Here is a 22,066-nt window from a genome sequence, read left to right as displayed (position 1 = left end):
GACACAGTAATAAACGAACACAATAACAAACGGAAACAGTGCGAAACGGATACAGTAACAAACGGACACAGACCAAATGCGCACTTTGCACATGCGCACGAACCAAATGCAATCCATGTACATTGCAAGCAGAGTAAAGTCCACATAGGTTAGCGACTTGGACGGGGTGGGTGCGGGAGGGTGGGCCTAAGGCCTCCCTTGCACCTCTCTTCATGTGTGTGTGTGTGTGTGTGTGTGTGTGTGTGTGTGTGCGTGCGCGCGCGCGCGCGCGTGCAAAGCATTCACTGCATCACATGGGTTTGCGACTTTCCGTGTGTGCATTTGGTCCGTGCGCATGTGCAGTGTGCGCATTTGGTTTGTGTTTGTTTATTACTGTGTCCGTTTGTTACTGTGTCCGTTTGTTACTGTGTCTGTTTGTTACTGTGTCCGTTTGTTACTGTGTCCGTTTATTACTGTGTCCGTTTGGTCTGTGTCCGTTTGTTACTGTGTCCGTTTCACTCAGCCTGCTGTGTCCATTTATTATTATGCGCATCTGGGACTCACTCTCATAATCGAATCTTATTTAAAGATCGTCTCAAGCAATGTCTTAAGATGCTAATACGGCTCTGTGATTGGCTGATGGCATCATAAGACAATACTTAAGATGATCTTAAATATAAGATCCGACTATGAATACCGGCCTTAATAATTTTGCAATGTACCATTGTTTGGGATTCAAGGCTCTTGGTGAAGACTCGATTCTAAACATATGATTTTCAATAATTTATGTTTATCGCTGGTAAAGCGTCGTGCCAGTGAAATGCGATCCGGTATATCAACAAATACCACCACCTCAATTGTTGCGAGCCATGATCCTCAAGTTCCGCGGGCGCGTCTGAGCTGCGTGATCGAGTCGTGATCGTTGGATGCTGCGTGTATCTCCTACATGTGTGCTCTCCCTCCTATTATCGGTGAGAATTTGGAGCTATCCCTTGCTGGGCGAAAAAGTCAGTAGGCATTCTGCGCTCGCTATCGCCTCTCAAATTTTGCGCTGTACTTTTCTCGGTCGTGCAGCTCGCAGTATGAAGTTTTGTCAGAGAACGCTAACCACACGCAAGATTAATTACTGCGGATTAACTGATTTATTTGTGACGGGTTAATTTGTGACGCGAAAATTAGGAGGATCGACGTGTGATTCGCTCGCGAGAGTACATCTGCCTCGCGGAATTCCGTGTGTTGCCCGCGGTCAAGATCTCCGATCCGACGGGGCGTAACGTCTTACGCTCGGCAAGATTTCCGTCGCGCCTACGAACGGCAGTTCGCTCACGTACTCACAAAGAAGATTTCCCGTCGTTTAGTTAATCCGTCGCTCCTCCGTGTCTTCGCAAATCTCATTGTATTGTGAAATTGTTGGTGTTTCTACTAAATAAACGCATTCTGTCAACTCGACGTTGCTCCGGCTATCTATTAATTCTCTGTGCAGTCTCCTATTCCTTCAGCGGATTTACGAATTCGCGCAACGAGCACTCCGCGCTCATTACTGAGCGGTTCCGGCATCTCGCGCTAACGATCGCATTTGCCATCGTTCGGGCGCGAACATATGTTTGGTCCTTCGAGCCGGATCGCGAGTGTTCGTGGAGGTAACACATTACTTCGGGGACTTGATCATCAGTTTTCATCATGTCAGAAGCCTTATCAAGTCAACTAATGCGACAGCATTCAATTGAGCGGACGTTGGAAAACTTCAATAAGATTGGCCGCAATAATCTGACGCCGGCGAAGATTCGGTCACGGGCCGCTTCTCTCAAGAATCTCTGGCGCGCTTACCAGGATGGTCACGTCAGGTGAGTCCTGTCTCCACTCAGGCCACAATGGACTTTTTCGCCAAGACTCAATTTGATAAAACTGAGGAGGTGTACAACGCCACTCTGGACTACATGATGGACTGCTTGGAGGATCTCGAACCTGTCGTGAGTCAACATAATCAGTCGAATGAAACTGTCCATTCGATTCATGACGCATCTTCTCTTTCGTTGATGCATCTTCTGTCTATTGATATGCCGCCCTTCGACGGAAACTACACCGATTGGGAAACGTTTCGCGATCGCTTCACTTCCCTAATCATTCAAAATAAAGATTTAACTGATTTTAGTCGCATGCATTTTCTCGCGTCGGCATTAAAAGGCCGCGCAAAAGAATCTATCGCGAGTCTTGCAATCACTGCGAGCAATTTCAAAATTGCGTGCCAAACGCTGTCGGGACGGTACGAAAGTAAGCGACAACTCCTCTCGTTCCATTTATCCGCGCTACTTGATTTACCCCCTGTAACTCGGGAATCCGCAACAGAACTGCAACTCTTATGTGACAAGGTCAACATCGCCATCTCTTCGTTACAAAAATTAGACCAAACCCCGAACGAGTTATGGGACGACTTTCTTGTGTACTTAACGTCAAAAAAATTGGATTCGACCACGCGTAAAGCATGGACGCTTCACACGAGTCAAGCCGCTTCACCATCTACATTCGAAGTATTAAGTCGATTCCTCGACTCTCGCATTCGCGCTTTAGAAAATTGTCAACAAAGTCCTAACTCGAAAGCAAAGTCAAAATCTGCAGCTTTGTCGCGCGTTCATGTTGCGACGGCATTCGACAGCGCTACGTTGACTTGTCCGTTGTGCAAGTCTCGTCATTTCATAAATGCCTGTCCACAGTTTACCGCAAAAAATGCTTGTCAGTGTCGCGAACTCGTAAAGCGTTTTAAGCGTTATTTCAATTGTCTGAGCAATCGCCACTCCGCGTCGGAATGTCTTAGCAAATACAGTTGTCGGTTATGTGACAAGAAACATCATACGACGTTACATATCGAATCTGAAACGAGCTCTGGTCCAGCAACGGTCACGTCGCAAAATGCGCAAGCATCTCCATCCGTCGAACACGCAGATGAAGTTAATTCTTTGCTCGCCTCCGCGAAACCGGGTACAACCGCTCAAGTGCTTTTAGTTACCGCTTGGGTCAATCTCAAAGTTGCTTCCGGTCGATCTGCAACGGTAAGGGCCTTGCTCGACCAGGGCTCTGAAGCCACGTTCATATTCGAGAACGTAGCGCAATTGTTGCGCGCGAGGCGCATCCAAATGCCGGTCTCGATTTCTGCCGTCGGCGGAACTCGCGTTGGTACGGTTCAACATGCCGCCTCCATTATTATATCTCCTCGCGTCTCTAATACTCCAGCTCTCGAAACAACGGCGCTCATTCTCCCCTTGCTAACGTCGTACGCTCCGAAACGTGTGTCTGAACTGTCATGGGCAGATTCGAAGCCAACAAGCTCCGATTCAAATCATTATCGGCGCCGATATTTATGGCGATATCATTTTGGAGGGCGTTCGCAAAGGGAGAACCGGTCAGCCATTTACGCAAAACTCTATTTTTGGCTGGATTATCTCCGGGCCTCTCGAAACAAAGTCTGTCGCGTCGCGATATAACTACTCCTCTGCGATTTTGCGAAATTCCGCTCATCTTACCGTTCATTATTGCACCTCTTTAGATTCTCTCGCCAACGAGATTAAGCGATTCTGGGAGATCGAGGAAGTCCCTCGATCCCAAACGCTCATGCCACAGGAAGATATTTGCGAGTCTCACTTTCGCGCCACGCATTCCCGTCAAAGGGACGGCCGATATATCGTTCGTTTGCCCTTTAAAGAGTCCTCCCATTGATATCGGTAGTTCACGGCGCTCTGCCGAACGTCTGTACAATTCATTGCTACGTCGTTTTCGTTCGCACCCGGAATTAGAAAAAGAATACGATCAATTCATGCGTGAATACGAGCAGCTGGGCCATATGCGACGGGCGTTACCCCCTCCCGACTCACTTCAGCAGTACGTTCATATCCCTCATCATCCAGTCATTCAGGAAGGTAGTGCCACCACGCACTTACGCGTCGTGCGTCACGTCAAACGGATCGTCATTGAACGATCACTTACTCGCTGGTCCGAAATTGCAGGCGGATCTACCCACTATACTATTACAATGGCGTCATTTCAAGTTTGTCTGCATGGCTGATATTGCTAAAATGTATCGACAAATCTTGGTCGATCGACGAGATGTTGACTACCAGCGTATTATCTAGAAAAGAGAACAGAACGAGCCTGTCGATTATCAGCTGCTTACCGTTACCTACAGAATGACATGCGTTCCTTTTTTCGCGCTTCGTGTGCTTCAAAAATTAATCGACGATGACGGACATCGGTTTCCGCTCGCAATCCCGATTCTACGAGATCAAATCTATGTCGACGACGTACTGTTCAGCGGCGACGATATTGAGTTCGTTCGGCAGTCTCGCGATCACCTTGTCAGTCTATTGCGTTCCGGCAAATTCGAGTTGCGCAAATGGGCCAGCAATTCCCGGGAACTGCTTGACGACATCGATCCGTCGGATCACGGCTTAGCGTGTAACAAACAGATCGCAACGGACGACAGAATCAAAGTTCTTGGCATTGTCTGGAACCCGGCTCGCGATATTTTTCAAATAAAGGTATCTCTCCTTTCGGTCATTCCTCGGAGCAAACGGTCAATTCTTTCAACGATTGCTAGACTTTACGATCCGTTAGGGTGGGTTACTCCGGCTACAATTTCGGCAAAAATATACATGCAACAGCTATGGCGTCTTCGCATAACCTGGGATGAGGACATTCCTGAGCCTCTTCTCAGTAAATGGATGTCAATCTACTCCAAACTTTCTTTCCTAAACGACCTTCAAATATCCCGGTGGACGGGCGTTCACTCGAACATCTCTTATGTCGAATTGCACGGTTTTGCCGATGCATTCACACTCGCCTATGCGGCTTCCGTGTATTTGAAGGTTATTTCCGATTCTGATAACGTCGCAGTCTCATTGCTTGCCGGCAAATCAAAGGTAGCTCCCCTTGCCCCCCTCACCGTCCCATGCCTTGAGCTGTTCGCGGCGTTACTTCTCACTTTATGCTGGGAACTAATTGGCTCAACAGTCTTGCTATACTTATGCAGCTTATTGCTGCTTTCCATTTACATCAAAACTCAGATAATTCTCACTTGTGACGTCATAACTCAGTTAATGCACGTTCCTTTTGCATTCTCACAAGTGAGATTCAACTGAGTTTTTTCCTACAATCTGAGCAATTTCAAAACCGTGTGCTTTACTGAGTCTCGCATACTCACTTTAGAAGTGAGGTTATATATGTTTTATAAATGGAATCAATTAAAAATCATTTGGGAAAAACATTTTTATTATTATTTTTATTTGGGAAATCATTATTTTCTAATTTAATAGATTTATAAATATTGCGAAAACGAACAAACCTAAGCGCATGCTCTGTCTAGAACAAACTATGCAAAAAATGTGCGAATTTCAACCATGTACTACATTGGAAATCTGCAAACACATGTGAACTATACTTTGTTTGCAATATACACATGGGTTAGCGACTTGGATGGGTGCGAGAGGGGGGCCGAAGCCCCCCCCTTGTATCCCCGTGTGTGTGTGCGTGCGTGCGTGCGTGCGTGCGTGCGTGCGTGCGTGCGTGCGTGCGTGCGTGCGTGCGTGCGTGCGTGCGTGTGTGCGTGCGTGCGTGCGTGCGTGCGTGCGTGCGCGCGTGCGTGCGTGCGTGTGCAAAGAATTCTCTGCACCACATGGGTTTGCGACTTTCCACGCAAAACGAAATGCTTGTAAAAATATGTATCTAGACATGACTTGAAATTCGCGCATTTTTTTTATGGCATGTGATAGAGCATGCGCTTAGGTTTGTTCGTTTTCGCAATATTTATAAATCTATTAAATTAGAAAATAATGATTTCCCAAATAAAAATAATAATGAAAATGTTTTTCCCAAATACTTTTTAATTAATTCCATTAATAAAACATGTAAAATACAATTACCCACATAGCACCAAAAGGTTACAAAAACATTGCAGAAACCTTACATTGAAATATTGTAATATTGCATGGACATTGCGAAATGTTTCTGCAATGTTACTGCAAGCTTGCGGCAACGCTGAAATGTCCGCCCTGAGAAATATTACAATGTAAGACTAGTGCAATGTTACGGTGCAATGTATTTGATGCATTGAAACGCGTTGCTATAAATATGCATAACGCTTCAAATTTAGTAGATAAACTTTGAGAATATCTAAAGACAAGAAAGATAAAAATAAATTCGTTGCAATTTGTGTAACTTTATAATCTTTTTGCATCCAAAATTCAGATAAAAATTGTGAATTTACGCAATTGCAATAAATTTTTTTTTTTTATTTCTCTAAAATATTTTTACATATTCTCAAAGTTTACCTATTAAAATCTAAAATATATTAAAAGCATAGTAGAAAATTAGAAAATTATTATTACATTTTATACAGGAATAAAAACTTATACAATATTCTATTATCTAAGCATTATTTTTATGAAGTAGCATTATTTTCATTATTGTCAAAAGCAATAATATTAATGAATACATATATATATAAATTTCCTAGCATCAATATTTATAGCCAAATAATTGCACTTTTTGAGATTTATAATAGAATAGTAAATTGAACAATTTTTCAAATAAAATGAAATTATCATGTATAATAATTTTATTTTTTATTTAAAAAATTATTTAATTTACTGTTCTATTCTCTAACTTAATATAAATCTCAAAAAGATTATATATATAATCGTTGGTGTATAAATTTTTCTAAAAAAGGGCATGGCATCGATACTCGCATCTCTCGAAGTATTGTTGTCACTTTTCCGCGATGCCGATTGGTTCTCTCGTTGCGCTTACTTCGAGTTGCGAGAGTAAAGGCGCAAATTCATGGTGCGAATATTCATTGCGAATGGTAGGTCACGTGGGCATTCGTAATTCGTTGCGAATATTCGTTGTTCGCAGGATTTTTCCTGCTTTTAACGAATACTCGCAAAAATTAAGATTGGATTGCTATGATAATAAATTTTTTAATATAAAACTTCTAAAATTAAATATTATAGTTATAATGGCGTCAAATAGTTTTTCACAGGTATTTCAAATTATATATCGTATTATGTTAATATGTTGAAATTAAAATCAATGTTTGTTATTAAAAATTTTAACCTATAATTTTCTCTCCAGCCACAGCTTTACAAATGTGGTCTGTGCTTAGAATATATACTTTTTGAAAACATATATTTACATAACTGTGTGCAAAACTTTACGCAAGTTTTTATAACCGAAGATAATGTAACTTTCTTTCCTCAAACAGGTATTAATATATATATAAAAGTGTAATTAATGAAATAAAAAATTAAGTTTCTATTTTATTTTTATGTACTTTTTAGAAAGTAATGAAGTTATTGACACAATGGAGAAATTAGAAATTTATCGTACTAAGTTAAATGAAACTAATAAACACATTGAATTTAATAAAGAAAATAGAGATTCCTTAAATCAAAACTTGTCGATGGAAGAAATGCTTATTGCAGCAGTTGAAGAAAGACCACCGTTGTGGAACTATAAAGATTGCCTTCCAAAAGATCGAACCAATGCTGCAAAGAATAAATTATGGGAAGAAATTGAAGAGATCCTTAATCCCAATAAAGAAAACCGTATGTACCTTACCCAGACAACACAATGTCCAAAATCGGGACATAAGACGTCTTTAAGACAGACGTCTTTAAGACGTCTTATGTCTCGTTGTCTTATGTAAATGTTATCTATTTATATTGTTTGTAAAATTAAAAAGACCAATTGCATGGTACATGAATGTAACTTTAATTCTTGTAGCACAATACACTGCTGCTTATTTTAAAAATAAGTGGAGAAATTTATTAGACACGTATAGAGTGTATTTATCAAAAGAAAGAACACAAAGTGGACAAGCTGCTCACAAAAAAAACCATGGAGATTTATGGACCAAATGGGTTTTATAAAAGAAAGTATTGACCTCGGTATAAAAACTAAGGAAAAGCAATATTAACCTTTAAAGAACACGGGTGGCGTATAGAGTGCACCACGCGCTACAATTTTTGGTCTTTGGGTAATTTTTTTTAGGTTAGTAGCCTTTATCTGACCTATACCTGGTTTATGTTTAGTCGTGTTCTAAACACATGCTTTTATTTATTAAATAAAAGTTTGAGTACCCTTTTTTTGAGCAATTATACAATTTTTGGTTTAGCGTACGTATGCTATACGTGTTCTTACGGGATTCTCGAATATCGTGTTCTTAAAGATTAATGAATATTTTATATGAATTATTAATTAATATTTAATATATTTATTTATATTTACTTTATATTTTTAGAACAATCAACAATTTTCCAAGAACCATGTCACACAGTTCTACCTGTAATAATTCAGATTCAGAAAGTAATAATGATACTAACAATGTACATGAAAAACGTATGTATTTAATCATCTTATCTATTATAATTTATTACAATTTTTTAATTAAAGAGTAATAAATGTTTACAGGTGCAAAAAATACAAATACTGATTATATCGAAAAAATAGTAACAGCTCTTGAAAAGCCTATTGCAGCACCTACAATAATACAACCGGAAATACAAATTCCTAAAAGAGATGAAATAAGTCAATTTTGTTTAATGATGGATGAAAAATTAAGGAAACTTGATTCCAAAACGGCTAATACAGCAATGTTTAAATTGTATGAACTGTTGTATAAAATTGAAAATAATATAAATTAATAATTATTTTCATTATTTTATTATTATTATTTAACTGCATGTACATTGACTGTTTTTAAATTAAATGTTTATTTTTACTATGTAAAACTTGTATTGATAATTTTTTGAATAAAAAAAAATTATAATTTCTAAAAAATATATTTTAATCAAAAAAATAGTCGTACGCAAATACAAAATAAAATTTGAATATATAGGTTTAAATATTATTTTCTTGCCATTCAACGGCTCCGTCATTATTAAAATAATGTTTAAACTTTTCTCTAATTTCTACTGCTTCTCTAGTACTGGAGTTGTTTCCTGCATTAGTCATTTCTCTAAAAGCTGTTGAATTTTCTAATTCTGTCCTTCGAAAAGCAAGTGCAAAGCCATCTTCAGCTTCATGGTCAATTATGTCTTCTGTTATATATTGTATGTTTTCTTCTTCAAGTAAATCTGCCATCCGTAACCAATTGTGTAGACATACACACGCTTGAACGATTTTCATGCTATTTTCCACACTCAGTATAATAGGTTTTCGGAAAATACGCCATCTGCTAGCCAAAATTCCAAAAGTATTTTCAATAACTCTTCTAGCTCTTCCTAAACGATAGTTAAAAATACGTTTATCATGTTCGACACTGTATTTCCCTGGATATGGTCTTAATAAGTAAGGCTTCAGAGGAAATGCTTCATCTCCAACAATACAATAAGGGAGACTGTCTCCATTTTCACAAATAGATGCAAGTGGTGGAAGTTGCATGTCATTATTTTCAAATCTTTTACCCATTTCAGATTCTTTAAAAATCCCTCCGTCACTTCTTCTGCCATATGCTCCTATATCCACAAACAAAAACATGTAATTTGCATCGCATATAGCAAGAAGAACAATGCTATGAGTACTTTTATAATTGTAAAAGGATGACCCCGCTTTAGCTGGACACTAAAAATAATATTGCTTTTCTTTATATTGACATAATTATAAAAATATAATATTTAAATATAACTATATAAATTACTTACTTGGATAATAATATGTTTACCGTCAATGGCACCTACGCAATGAGGAAAATTCCATTTATTTGAAAAACATTCAGAAATTTTATACCAGTTTTCATGACTCAATTCCATTGTCATAACAATTGGCAACAAATTATCCCATAAAACTTGACAGGTTTCAGAAATAATATTTGCAGCAGTTGTAACACCAACTAAATATTGGTAAGACATTGAGGAGATGGAATCTCCAGAAGCAAGAAATCTAAAAATAATGTTTATTAATAAAATGAAGTTTTCTAATATTATTATATTTTTTAATTTTAATGAAAATTTTACAATAACAAGATTAAGTTATATTACCTTAAAGTCAAAAGAAGACGTTCAGAAACACCAATACTTTCTCTAATATAACTTTGTTTATAAATATCATGGCCAATTAAAACTAACAAATTTTCCAGTTGCGTTGCTGACATTCTAACATAATTACAAAATCTTAAATCTTCTAATCTAAGTATAGGCAAAATAGCATGATAAAATCCATGGACTTTTCTTTCTTTAAAAAGCGGAGCAACCCAATGTTTCTTTTTACGGTATTTCCTTTTCTTCTTTAAGTGCAAAATAGTACATAACGCTGCTAGAGCTTTTCTTTTTCTTTCATTATATAAATAATTATAAACTACTTCTACAGTATGTTTTAACAAATTGTTTTGGGTATTAGTTATCCAATCTTCCTGAATCAAATTTTCCATAATTTAAGAGACTGTACCTAGTTAAACAGATTAATTATACTTATAAATATTTAAAAATATATTTAAACTATTGTTTATTAGTTCAATATTTATTTACTTTTATTTTACTTATAGTTGTTTGCACTTAACGTGTTATTCGTGATTTCACATTTGTCAATTCGTAACTATTCGCAACTATTCGCAACTGCTTGCAATTCGCAATTCGCAGCATGAAAAAGCGCCTTAATCATTGCGATTGAATTTTGACAGCTGTCAAATTTGTATAAATGGTTATCTATATCGGAAGAGACGGGGAGAGATCGGGAGAGACGGGGAGAGACGGGGAGAGACGAGGAGACGGGAGAGACTGGGGAGAGACGGGAAGAGACCGGGAGAGACCGAGAGAGAGAGAGAGAGAGAGAGAAGGGGAAGGGGGGAAAGAGAAGTGCGTGCATCCGTGCGTGTGTACACTGTGTGGAGTATTTTACTCAAACGAAAGATTTTCGAAAGTTAGTTTTCTCTATTGATTATTTTTTATTTGGTTATTTTTTTAATTTATTAATTTCTATATGTGCACGCGTACGTGTGCATACATATGTCACAATATTATTTTATAACTAGCAATAATAGTTAATTAATTAATGTATATAAAGTTCCAAAAAATATTGATCTTATTTTTATATAGAAAGATACATGTAATGTCAAAATATTTAATAATTTATTAACAATTGTAACTTTTTTGTACATTGTAAAGTATCTCACTCGAACAAAGATTTTCGAAAGTTACTTCTCTTTATTGATTTTTGCAAAAAATGTTGATCTCATTTTATATCGAAAGGTACACATATAATGTCAAAGTATTTAATAATTTATTAACAATTGTAATTTTGTTTTTCATATGTCGTCAATCTCTAATGTTAATTAAAGAAAAAGAAACAAGAAGAAGAGTTAGAGCTGATAACATTTCGTTACATTTCAGTGTCAATATCATATTACTTTAAAGAAGATTTATGTATGTTGTGTATATTGTATTTCTTTTTTTTTATGTGTATAATATTTTTAAAGAAGAAAGAAAATTAGATAATAAATTAATGTATGTAAGTATGCTCTCTCTCTCTCTCTCTCGCTACGCGCGCGCCTGTATTGTTCTAGTCCTATAAATATTGCACACAAATCCAAATATTTAAATCTTACAAAACTATTAAAAAATGTCACAAATGTCTCTTACACAAAGTTGCATGTATATTGGAACACTTGATGCATATTTTTAAATATATACATTTTCAGAATTTTATTATATTTCTGCAACATTACTGGAACATTTCGGCGTAATATTGATATTGCATGTTTCTAAAACATCTCTACAATATTACATTGCAACTCGTAATATTGTAACGTTGTAGCAATGTTGCTGTAAGCTTCTGTGCTGTATGGGTAATGTCTGCTAACTTGACGCTTAGTAAAATTTGTTAATAACGAAAAAACTATTATTACCCAAATGTTTAAATGCTTTTCCTAAACTTCCCCAAATGATTCCCAAATTATATAAAATAGAATTCGTTCGGGATTGGACTCCATTCCTTGACAAGATTAACCCAAGGTGAGTGATAGGGTGAGTTAAAACCGCGTTGTGCTCCGGTTCGGCGGGCCTCGCGGTGGCGACACTTGTCGGATCGAGGACTCCGAATTCGGGCTAGTCGTAAAACAAGACTCGGAGGAGAGGCATCACGCGGACGGATACTCCGACACCACGCGACGGCGCGAAAACGTCGAACATTTTGCCGTGTTTTTCTTTATGAAGTGTGAACTTCGAAGGATACATTCGTGCCTATGTGCACCGTGTTCTTGAAGGATGCATCTTTGAAGGATACATTTGTGCCTATGTGCGCCGTGCTTAGAAAAATACATTTGTGCTTATGTGCGCCGTGTTCGGCAGTTTCCCTCCTGAACAGGATATTCAACAACAAAAAATTACATTTGTGCGTATGTGCGCCGTGTTTGGCCGTTCTTGCCCTGAAAGGAATATTAAATAGTTGGATGCAGTAGAAAAGTGCGCCATCAGCGGTCTATTTGTCCCAAAACGGATGTTACTTATGCGAAATAATTTACGTGGATGCGCTGTGTCTCGGCCATTTTCGTCCCGGAGCGGACACGTTGGAGGCGCGTGATATCCGTTCTCTCGCGTGAACGCACGGTTTTTCGGCCGTGATCGTCCCGGAGCGGACATGTTCGGAAACGCATGAAAATCAACTGTGCGCCTTTGAATCTATATCGTCCCGTAGCGGACGTTGTATACCGTGCGAAATTTGTTGTAGTAGTATCAAGAAGAATAGTGTGTCCGTTAATAAAGACAATTGTTCAAGGGAACTTCACCTCTCGTCATTCTCCACGACCTTACGATCCTCGAGCGCACTATTCGGAGCGCGAATCGCCCTTAGACAGTCGATAGACGCGAGCCATTTTCATTCGATCAAGTAAAACAATGTGCTCGCCGTGCATCATTCGAAACAGAATTATTCAAAAACGTTCAATTCGTCTGCTAACTTAACGGCGGTCTAAACGTAAGCAGTTTGTTGCAGTGAATGAAAAAGAAAATTATTAGTGCTGTCTAAAGGTGCCTTTTCACGCTGACGCTTGACGCTCATTTTCAGCGTCAAAAGATATCACGTGACTAAAAATGACGAGTATCTTTATTTTTAGTCACGTGATGTCTTTTGACGCTAAAAATGAGCGTCAAGCGTCAGCGTGAACAGGCACCTTAAAAAAAAACACTTCTACTTACTGTGATTACAAGTGTGCATTTATTTACATTGTATAACAACACAACACATGAGTCACGTGGACTTTACGAGCTTAACATGACGGCTATAAATATCGACCAATGAAAAAGTAGGAACAAGATCGCGCTTCTCTTAGCGTTTTCGATTGGGATGCACTGGCTGCACTCAGGCCGGTATTTATAGTCAAATCTTATTCAAGACCCATCTTAAGCACGATCTTGAGACGTCAATGCTGTTATTTCATTGGTTAAGTAAGTCTCAAGTCTGCTCCAAGCTAGACTTAAGACAATTCTTGAATTTAAGATCGGTCTATGAATTCCGTCCTCAGTGTCAGGAGCGTGTTCGATTGGCAGTGCCAATGCGCACTTGGCTAGTGTCACGTGTTTCGTTTAAAAGTAATTATATATGTAGTATATCAACACACACACATACACACACACATACACACACACACATATTTTATTAATATAATATGTAGTAGGTTATATTTGGGTTATACCTTTCTTGCTGATTGACATGTAATGAAAAATCTAGCCATATTCAGTTACACTCAATTCGATTGGATGCACTAGTGTGCACTAAGTGCGTCCTCGTTTAGTGTTTCTCATTCGGTTGGCTTGCCCTCCACTGGTTCAGAATCTACATGTGTTTGGTTGGCAGTGCACTGAAAACATGTGCTAGTGAAAACGTGTTCGATTAAACTGCGCCCTAGTGCAGTGTTACTTGTACGTTCGGTTGAGGTGCACTGCACTAGTGTGGAAAGCACTGAACTGCACTGACAAATTTGTCAGTGCGATTCAGTGCAAATATAAAGATATATTTTTTTTGTTAAAAGAGACTGAAATAGAGAATGGGTAAAACGAACATGTACAAAGGATAAATACGGATAAATATAATTACAGAATAAATACGGATAAATACAAAGGATAAATAGCAAAGGATAACTACGAAGGATAAATATAAAGAAAAAATGGCAGCTAAACTATTGTTTATAGATGAACTGTTAAACAGTTCAAGCAGTAGTTCTGACGAGGAAATGATGGCATTAATAATGCAACATGAAATGCAACAGCAAATTCCAAAAGTTCGAAATATGATAGATATTATCAATGAATATTCTGATAAAGAGATATATTTTTTTATACATAATTTTAATTAACATTTTGAACATTTGTAATGTAAGATGTACATGTGAAGTAACTTTTGCTTAAAGTTTCAGCGACACTTTCGTTTACAACGGAGTACATTTGATAAATTACATAATATGTATGAAAATTCCGAAATTTTTAATACACCCAGCTAGCCAGGCCTGTTAAAATCACATATCGTGAAAGCTTTACAGCAAGGATTGTTTCAATTTTGACAACAATTTTATGACAAGTAATTGTCTGTTGCTTTGTTTTCTAAAAGTTTCGAGCAAATTTACGGCAAAAGTTTTCATCACACAACGCTGCAAATAACAGAGAAAGACTTGTACATAAATATTACGTATAGAAATTACAAGATTTGTTCCGACATGATAAAATGCAAAATTTAAGCAAATAACAGATCAAACCTTGCTACACGACATGACAATAAATTTATGGCAGAAACAGGAAATCTTGTTAAGCACAGAATAACGACAAATTAGTAGCAAGAACAAAATAAAACTTGCCGAGCATACTTTTGCAACAAAATTGCGACAAGGTGTGTCCGTAAACAGCTTAGTTTTTGTTGGCAAGGCTTGTCGCAAATAGTATGACGCACATTTTATGCAAATAACAGGGTTGCATTATCGGGTTTTAAACTTTATTTCTGACTTTACTATCTATCTCGAGATGGCGCATTTCTCGTGAAAAAGATTTACCTTGTAACGAGCCGTTTCTCCACTACCGCTTGAACGGAGGTAAGGCCGTTACCCCTACCTCGCTCGCTCCCTCCGCTCTTCTCTCTTTCCCTCACCACTGAGTGGAGGGTATATAAGCCCTCCACTCGCGACGGAAGACAGAGCTTCCCCGGCCTGCGAAGTGAGCAGACCGTTCCTCCTGGTGTACTGAGCCAGGCATCCTCGAGCGCATATTAAGCGCCGTCACCTAACCTAGCGATCCTACCCGAGCACGCAGTGAGTGCCTTCCTGGCCGCGTATTGAGGGGCCGCTCACCGATACGATCCGTGCCCTAGCTCTCGGCCGCGCACTGAGCGGTCGCCGTCGTCCCGACCCGGGGACTCCGCATTGAGGAGGAACCGACTCCGCGACCTGTCACCAGGCGTGGTGACAATAACGCCGACGAGCGAACAGCTGATGCGCCGAACAACTGACACCGGGCACCGTGCCGACGACCGCGCCGATTCACTGCGCCGCTAGCGTTAGGCCTTAGGGCCGCCGCACAACACCGCACCGCTGCTGCCGGTACCGCACCCGCCGCCAATCACCACGCCGACCGACCGGCGCGCGCGCCGCCGCAGCCTACCGAGGCATTAAGCCGACACCGATCACACGCACCGCCGCCGTAGCCAATCAGGGCACCAAAACTCAACGTGCGTAGACACACCGCGACACAGTCGCCAGCGTATCACACACAACTCGCACTACGAGGACCATACTGTACATATTAGCGTAGGGAAATGTATATATTAGAACGTAGGCTTATAACAGAATAAATCCATAGTATTACCGAACACACCGTCTTCTCATTTATTCGAGCCCGCCGCCGGACCCTGAATCCCGCGGCTATCCGCAGCCAATAGACATACAGGATTCAACGGTTACAAAATGGCGTCCGAACAGGGACTCGAATAAGTGAGAATACGAACCGCCGCGATGAGACCCGCCGCAATCAAAGTTAACATCGAGAAACACGACGAAACCGCAGCCGAAGACACTAGTGAAGACGATCTCGAAACCGTCCTGGGGGGAAACTCCCCGCTCACGGCGACGAAAGAAAATGTCGGATACAACGGACCTCCTCGACACCGTCCGCAAGTGGGGCATACAATTTGACGGCAAGGATGGGGTCGCCTTCCTGGAACGCCTAGAGGACTTCCGCATAAGCTACGAGCTAACACACGCGCAACTACAGCGGTGTCTGCCGCTATTGTTTAAAGACCAGGCATTGCTGTGGTACCGCAACAACTGAGACGACTGGCATGGATGGGACGACTTTGAACGAAGCTTCCGGCAGTACTTCGCACCCGCCAAGACAAGATTCGAACTCGAGGCCGAGATCGCCCGCCGCACGCAGGGCACAAACGAGACGGCACGGGAATTCGTGACCGCGCTGCAGACACTCATGCGCAGATACGGGCGCATGCCACCGGAAGACAGACTCGAGCGGGTATATCACAACCTACGGCCGGAGTATCACCTCTACATCCGGAGGACCGATTTCACCGACCTCCCGAGGATGCTACGACTCGCCGACGACTACGAGCGCGCCCGCCAGTACGAGCGAAGCTACCAGGCACCGGAAAGATCCAAGGACAAGGCGAAGGCCTCCGCCGCCGCCATCGCTCCCGCCTATGACCCTCGCGAGTGCTGCTGGGGTTGCGGCCAGCGCGGACATACCCGCCGGTATTGCAAACGACCGCCGAAGCTGTTTTGCTCTCAGTGCGGCAAAGAAGGGGTGCTGACGCGCAACTGCCACGGCACACCGGGAAACGACAAGCAGGCCGAGGGAACAGAGGGGGGCCCCCGGTCTACCAGCACGGACGCCCGCACCTGAAGAGCCAATTACCGAGCATCAACCCCCGCAACACACCGACCGACCCACGACCGCAGGGAAGCATCGAGATCGCGGGCCGCCAGTACACCGCCTTACTAGACTGCGGGGCCGTCCTATCCTACCTGGCACCGGACACCGCCGAGCAGGCGCGACCATACGCCCGAGTACGATCGATCTCCGCCGCCGTACACTTGGCCGATGGCCGAACCACCACGATCAAGGAGGAGCTGCACGCCCAGGTCCGAATAGGCCACTACCGTGGATGGCACACGTTCCATGTGCTGCCAGGCTTGACCTCCGCCGTCATAGCCGGGATAAATCTGCTCCGCAAGGCCGGCTTCCGATGGGACCTACCAGAGATCGCAGTACTATCACCGGACGACGAGGCGACCGCCGGACTCGCCCCGTGCACTCCCGCACAGCAGCAAGAGCTCAAAGCCCTCCTAGGGGAGTACCTACCAAAATTCGAGCAACTGCGCGGCACCACGCCGCTTACCCAACACCGCATACGGCTACGCGAGGGACAGGAGCCAATCCGGCAAAGATACCGAACCTTCAATCCCGCTATGCAGAGCATTGTGGACAAGAAGATCGACGCGATGCTCAAGGAGGGGCACATCGAACCAACCAGCAGCCCGTGGAACTCCGGAGTCGTCCTAGCAAAGAAAAAGGATGGGAGATACCGCATAGACTTCCGGAAGGTCAACGAAGTAACCGAGAGAGACGCCTATCCGCTTCCGCCGGTTCAACACATACTCGACCAGCTCCGAGAGGCCCGGTTCCTGTCCACCATCGACCTGAAGAACGGGTACTGGCAGGTCTCACTCCAACCTACGAGCCGACCAATGACCGCCTTCGCCATCCCGGGCAGGGGACAGTTCCAATTCACCGTCATGTCGTTCGGATTGCATGCTGCTCCGGCCACCTTCCAGCGACTACTTGACCGCGTCATCGGGCCGGACATGGAGCCTTCGCTTACCTGGACGACATAGTAGTCCTAGGAAAGACGTTCGAAGAGCATCTACGGAACCTACGAGAGGTACTGCAACGGTTACTAAGGGCCAACTTGAAGATCAACCCCGACAAGTGCCACTTCGCACGCACTAGCCTCAGATACCTGGGCCACATCGTCGACCGAGAGGGGCTGAGAACCGACCCGGAAAAAGTGAAAGCGATAATGGACATACCGCCGCCCACCTCCCTGCCGGCCCTCCGAAGATTTCTGGGGATGACATCGTGGTACCGCCGTTTTATACCGCAAATCGCCACGACCGCGGCACCACTGAACGACCTGCTCAGGAAAGGCAAACGGTGGGAATGGTCGATCCCACAGTAACAGACGTTCGAGAATATCAGGAACTGCCTGGCCACCGCCCCAGTGCTACAATGCCCGGACTTCTCGGTACCGTTCGTCCTACAAACCGACGCCAGCGACGCAGGCCTGGGGACAGTCCTCACGCAAAACATCCAGGGAGAGGAACGAGTTATAGCCTACGCCAGCCGAGCCCTTCGAGCGGCCGAAAGACACTACTCGGCTACCGAGAAGGAATGCCTCGCCGTCGTGTGGGGAATCGAGAAGATGCGGCCGTACCTGGAGGGCTACAAATTCACAGTAATCACTGACCACTTCTCGCTCAGATGGCTACGGTCCTTGGACAACCCGACCGGCTCGCTGGGCCGTAGCACTGCAGCAGCACGACTTCACCGTTGAATACCGGAAAGGGGCCCTCAACCATGTACCGGACGCGCTGTCACGCCAGCCCCTTGAGGAGGGGGAGGAAGAAGAGGAAGACACCGACGGACAAGACCTGGCAGCCATCATGCCCTGCAAATGGCACCAGCGGATACTACAGACCGTACAAGAGGACCCGCACAAATACCCGGACTACCAAGTACAAGGCGACCGCTTATACCGGCATTTTCATGAACGCCACTCAACCGACGAGGACACCGAAACATCCGCCTGGAAGCTCTGTCTGCCGCTACCGCTGAGGGAGGAGGCACTGAAGGAATGCCACGACGCCGCTACCGCAGGACATCTAGGAATAACAAAGACCCTCGCTCGACTGGCGCAGAGATATTACTGGCCAGGGATGTTCCGGCAAGCCGCCAATTACGTGCGACGATGCACAAACTGCCGGAGACACAAGCCCGTACAACGGCAAATAGCCGGGCTGCTATATCACGCCACCGTCGACGCCCCGAACGTGACCATCGCCGTCGACTTGATAGGGCCACTACCGAGGTCATCCGAGGGCACACGTGGATACTGGTCTGCCAAGACGTGTTCACCAAGTAGATCACCACCAGACCTTTACGACAAGCTACCGCTTCCGCCGTCACACGAGCTGTCGAACGAGACATCGTCCTCCAACATGGATGCCCGAGAAGAATCATTACAGATAATGGACGGCAATTCGAAAGCCGCGAGTTCCGCGACATGATCGCCCAGACTGGAATCGAACATCGGAAAACGCCGCCGTACTCGCCCCAATGCAACACCGTCGAGCGGGCTAACAGGACATTGAAGACGATGATCGCGCAGTTCATTGGCCAGGATCACCGCCAATGGGACCGGCACCTGCCACAGCTAACGTTCGCCGCCAATACAGCTATTCACGAGAGCACGGGATACACGTCGGCAATGTTGACGTATGGACAGGAGCTTACCGCGCCCGGCACGCTACGGGCGAAACATGAACAAATCCTGCGTGACGCACCGACCGACCGACCAACCGCGCGAGTTCGAAAGATTCAGCAAATGCGCAAACAATTTGAAATCGCCACCCGCCGACAAGAAGAAGCCACGGCAAAGCAAGCACGATATTATAATCTGCGGAGGCGCAACTGGAGGCCGGACATCGGACAGCACGTCTACCGCCGAGAACACCCGCTGTCGAACGCTCAGGAACATTTTGCGGGCAAATTAGCGCCTCGCTACTTGGGACCGTACACCGTCGACAAACACATCTCCCCGGTCATCGTCCGTCTGCGGGATCAGCATGACAAGATCATCGGTACCGCACATGTTAAGGACCTGAAAGACGCCGAAACACCACATGACCGGGAGGATATATAAGGCGACGAATCACGGAGAAGAGGAAAACAGTCAGCATGGGCAAGCAGAAGAGCGCACTCCGAGAGCGTCTCACACGCGCTATCACCGGGCCACCACGAATCCCGGTGAGCAGACGGCCTTTCGAGGCCACGACACGACCGCTACCACCGAGGCAGCCGGACTCTCCAGGGACCGGTCAACCGCCTGCCACTGGCCAGGAAGCAACGCCGCCACCGACACACGAGGTACGACGACCGACGACCATCCGCCAGCGGACCACCCGTTCACGACAGGAGCGCCTGTACGAGCCGGCCCCCACCAACACGGCCACCGCTCGCCAAGCCGCGCTCCTGGCCACGTTCGAATCGACGCTGTCCGACCTCGACGACGACAATGACGACCACAACGGCGTGGTGACCACCGCACCCGAGGGGCCTATAACGTCCGCACAGACCCCTATGCCGGACAGTGCATCGTTGACGATCGCGGGGCCCGGTTCGTCTCCGTCGGGAACAACATCCCCAGTGGCACCGCCGCCCACAACACTGCCGACGCCGCCGCCAACACCACGGCCCACACCACCGCCAACGCCGCTGCCAATGACGCCCGTGCCGCCGCAGCCAGCGCTCCTGCCGATAACGTCAGCACCGCCGTCAACGCCACCCGCTCCACTACCAGCTCCGGGGTATTTCACCGGACCCCCGCCGCCGGAAAGCGCCCCAGCAACGCCACCGCCACCCGGACCACCGGTCCCGCCAGCCGTCGCCATCCCCGAGGGACCCTTCCCTGAGGACGCCCTCCGCACCGTGCCGTGGGACCGCATCCGCCCGGGACAAAGGTACCGTCACCACGTGCACGGGCAAAAAATTGTCATCCGGCGCCGCCGCGACGGTTCGTGGCTATTAAAATAAAGGCTTCCCAGACAGCACCAGATATCGTACGAATATTATACTCTCATACGTAATGTACTGTGATCATACCGAATATACGTAAAACATTCATATAACGTCTCAGTAGAATGTCATTTTGATATATCCTCAAGATAAACTTAGAATATAGCGACTGAACTTCGCAACTCCTACTGAATATACTGAGATTATATCTAATATACTCAAAACATCCGTAGAATATCATGTGATATATCTCATGTATATCTATCACATATTTTCAAAATATCCGCGTAATATCGAAAGTAAATCGCATGTTAACGCCATCTGTAACATTACGCATTTTCGTCTGCCGTGTCGCAGCACGTGATAAAGTTTGGGATGTGCGTGTGAACTTGTGAATGTGAACGTGCAAACACGAGCTCGTGGGCATTACGGACAACGCGTTAAGGACAACGTGGTTTTCATTAGAGGTAAGTAAATCCGTTTTATATTTTCCACCATACCTCTGTCTAGGACAATACGGAATTTGTCACAGTAATGGGTAACGCCGCCGCGCTTGAAATCATTGTGATCGCTATTCGAAAATCACGTCGCGATTATTTATTAGCCGGCAAAACATTCTCAGCTTAAAGGCAACGTAAAAGTGATGCGTAATCATTTTCAAATGTGCGTTCAGGAATTACGTTCAGATAACTGGTATGCACATAAGATATAATATTATAGTAATTAATGTAAACTATAATAATATGTATATTATGTATGTTATAACCTACAATTATCTAAGCATAATTTCCCAACGCATCCCAGCGTATTCAACAGATATTATACTTCATTTCTCGCGATAGCTTCCTGATGTGCGAAATGATTTTTTTCAGTTATCGTCCAGTGCGGCAAAATCGACACTAAAGACAGGATTTATTCGATCATTATAGTACTGGCACTGATCGATGGTTTAATCCCACGGATTTATACACAACTGAGTATAATTGTCCACGATTATGTAAGTTAATATTTTTTAACTAAATTATCAAAACATTTATATGTAACTTGTAAAACTTTTATCTATATTTCTTATTTCTTATATATATTTGTATATATAAATGTTTCTTATATAAAAAATAAGAATAATTGCAATTTCTTGGTCAAAGTAAATCTTGATGCCAATATTTTTATATAAATTATCTCCAAATAGCAAAATATCTCTAAAATTCCTACAAAATTGATAAACACAATTAAGAATATTGCATGGTCAACTATTGGTCTAA

General features: G+C 43.5%; 5 protein-coding genes across 15 annotated transcripts in view; 3 read left to right on the top strand and 2 right to left on the bottom strand.

The window, feature by feature from the left end:
* The window catches only part of LOC105835667 (serine/threonine-protein kinase Warts), a 105,396-nt gene that overhangs the window by 73,354 nt on the left and 9,976 nt on the right, over nucleotides 1–22,066 (bottom strand). For 3 of the 6 annotated variants that reach the window (XM_036290742.1, XM_036290735.1, XM_036290736.1), the window contains exon 2: nucleotides 13,652–13,816. The gene's annotated coding sequence lies outside the window, so the exon portion shown is untranslated. Of the gene's footprint in view, nucleotides 1–13,651; nucleotides 13,817–14,998; nucleotides 16,679–22,066 lie in introns of those variants that run through there. The other 3 variants (XM_036290738.1, XM_036290737.1, XM_036290739.1) reach the window with 3 other exon arrangements.
* LOC118646880 lies at nucleotides 6,613–8,762 on the top strand. 5 transcript variants are annotated; one of them, XM_036290751.1, is made up of 6 exons: nucleotides 6,613–7,006; nucleotides 7,099–7,228; nucleotides 7,449–7,571; nucleotides 7,750–8,016; nucleotides 8,267–8,364; nucleotides 8,437–8,762. In XM_036290751.1, the coding sequence occupies exons 1-4, from the start codon at nucleotides 6,746–6,748 to the stop codon at nucleotides 7,893–7,895; spliced, it is 660 nt and encodes a 219-aa protein (XP_036146644.1). In that variant the 5' UTR covers nucleotides 6,613–6,745; the 3' UTR covers nucleotides 7,896–8,016; nucleotides 8,267–8,364; nucleotides 8,437–8,762. The 5 variants fall into 5 exon arrangements, with proteins under 5 accessions (XP_036146644.1, XP_036146643.1, XP_036146642.1 ...); XM_036290750.1 differs by having other exon boundaries at nucleotides 6,614–7,006; nucleotides 7,395–7,571; XM_036290749.1 differs by having other exon boundaries at nucleotides 6,722–7,006; nucleotides 7,305–7,571; nucleotides 7,750–7,913.
* Nucleotides 8,799–13,037, bottom strand: LOC118646879 (putative nuclease HARBI1). Of its 2 annotated transcripts, XM_036290745.1 has the most exons (4): nucleotides 10,491–13,032; nucleotides 10,005–10,410; nucleotides 9,669–9,906; nucleotides 8,799–9,588 (listed from the first exon to the last, which is right to left on the bottom strand). In XM_036290745.1, exons 2-4 carry the CDS (start codon nucleotides 10,391–10,393, stop codon nucleotides 8,866–8,868), a joined length of 1,350 nt encoding a protein of 449 aa, XP_036146638.1. In that variant the 5' UTR covers nucleotides 10,394–10,410; nucleotides 10,491–13,032; the 3' UTR covers nucleotides 8,799–8,865. The 2 variants fall into 2 exon arrangements, with proteins under 2 accessions (XP_036146638.1, XP_036146639.1); XM_036290746.1 differs by having other exon boundaries at nucleotides 8,799–9,482; nucleotides 10,005–13,037.
* LOC118646910 lies at nucleotides 19,294–19,932 on the top strand. Its single transcript, XM_036290857.1, has one exon. The coding sequence runs from the start codon at nucleotides 19,294–19,296 to the stop codon at nucleotides 19,930–19,932; it is 639 nt and encodes a 212-aa protein (XP_036146750.1).
* On the top strand, nucleotides 19,968–20,822 carry LOC118646909 (basic proline-rich protein-like). The gene has a single exon (XM_036290856.1). It carries the CDS (start codon nucleotides 19,968–19,970, stop codon nucleotides 20,820–20,822), a length of 855 nt encoding a protein of 284 aa, XP_036146749.1.

The sequence above is a fragment of the Monomorium pharaonis genome, chromosome 8 (assembly GCF_013373865.1).
Source record: "Monomorium pharaonis isolate MP-MQ-018 chromosome 8, ASM1337386v2, whole genome shotgun sequence".
Classification (NCBI taxonomy): domain Eukaryota; kingdom Metazoa; phylum Arthropoda; class Insecta; order Hymenoptera; family Formicidae; genus Monomorium; species Monomorium pharaonis.
Note: the sequence above shows the minus strand (reverse complement) of the source record. Positions and strands in the feature narration are given on the sequence as shown.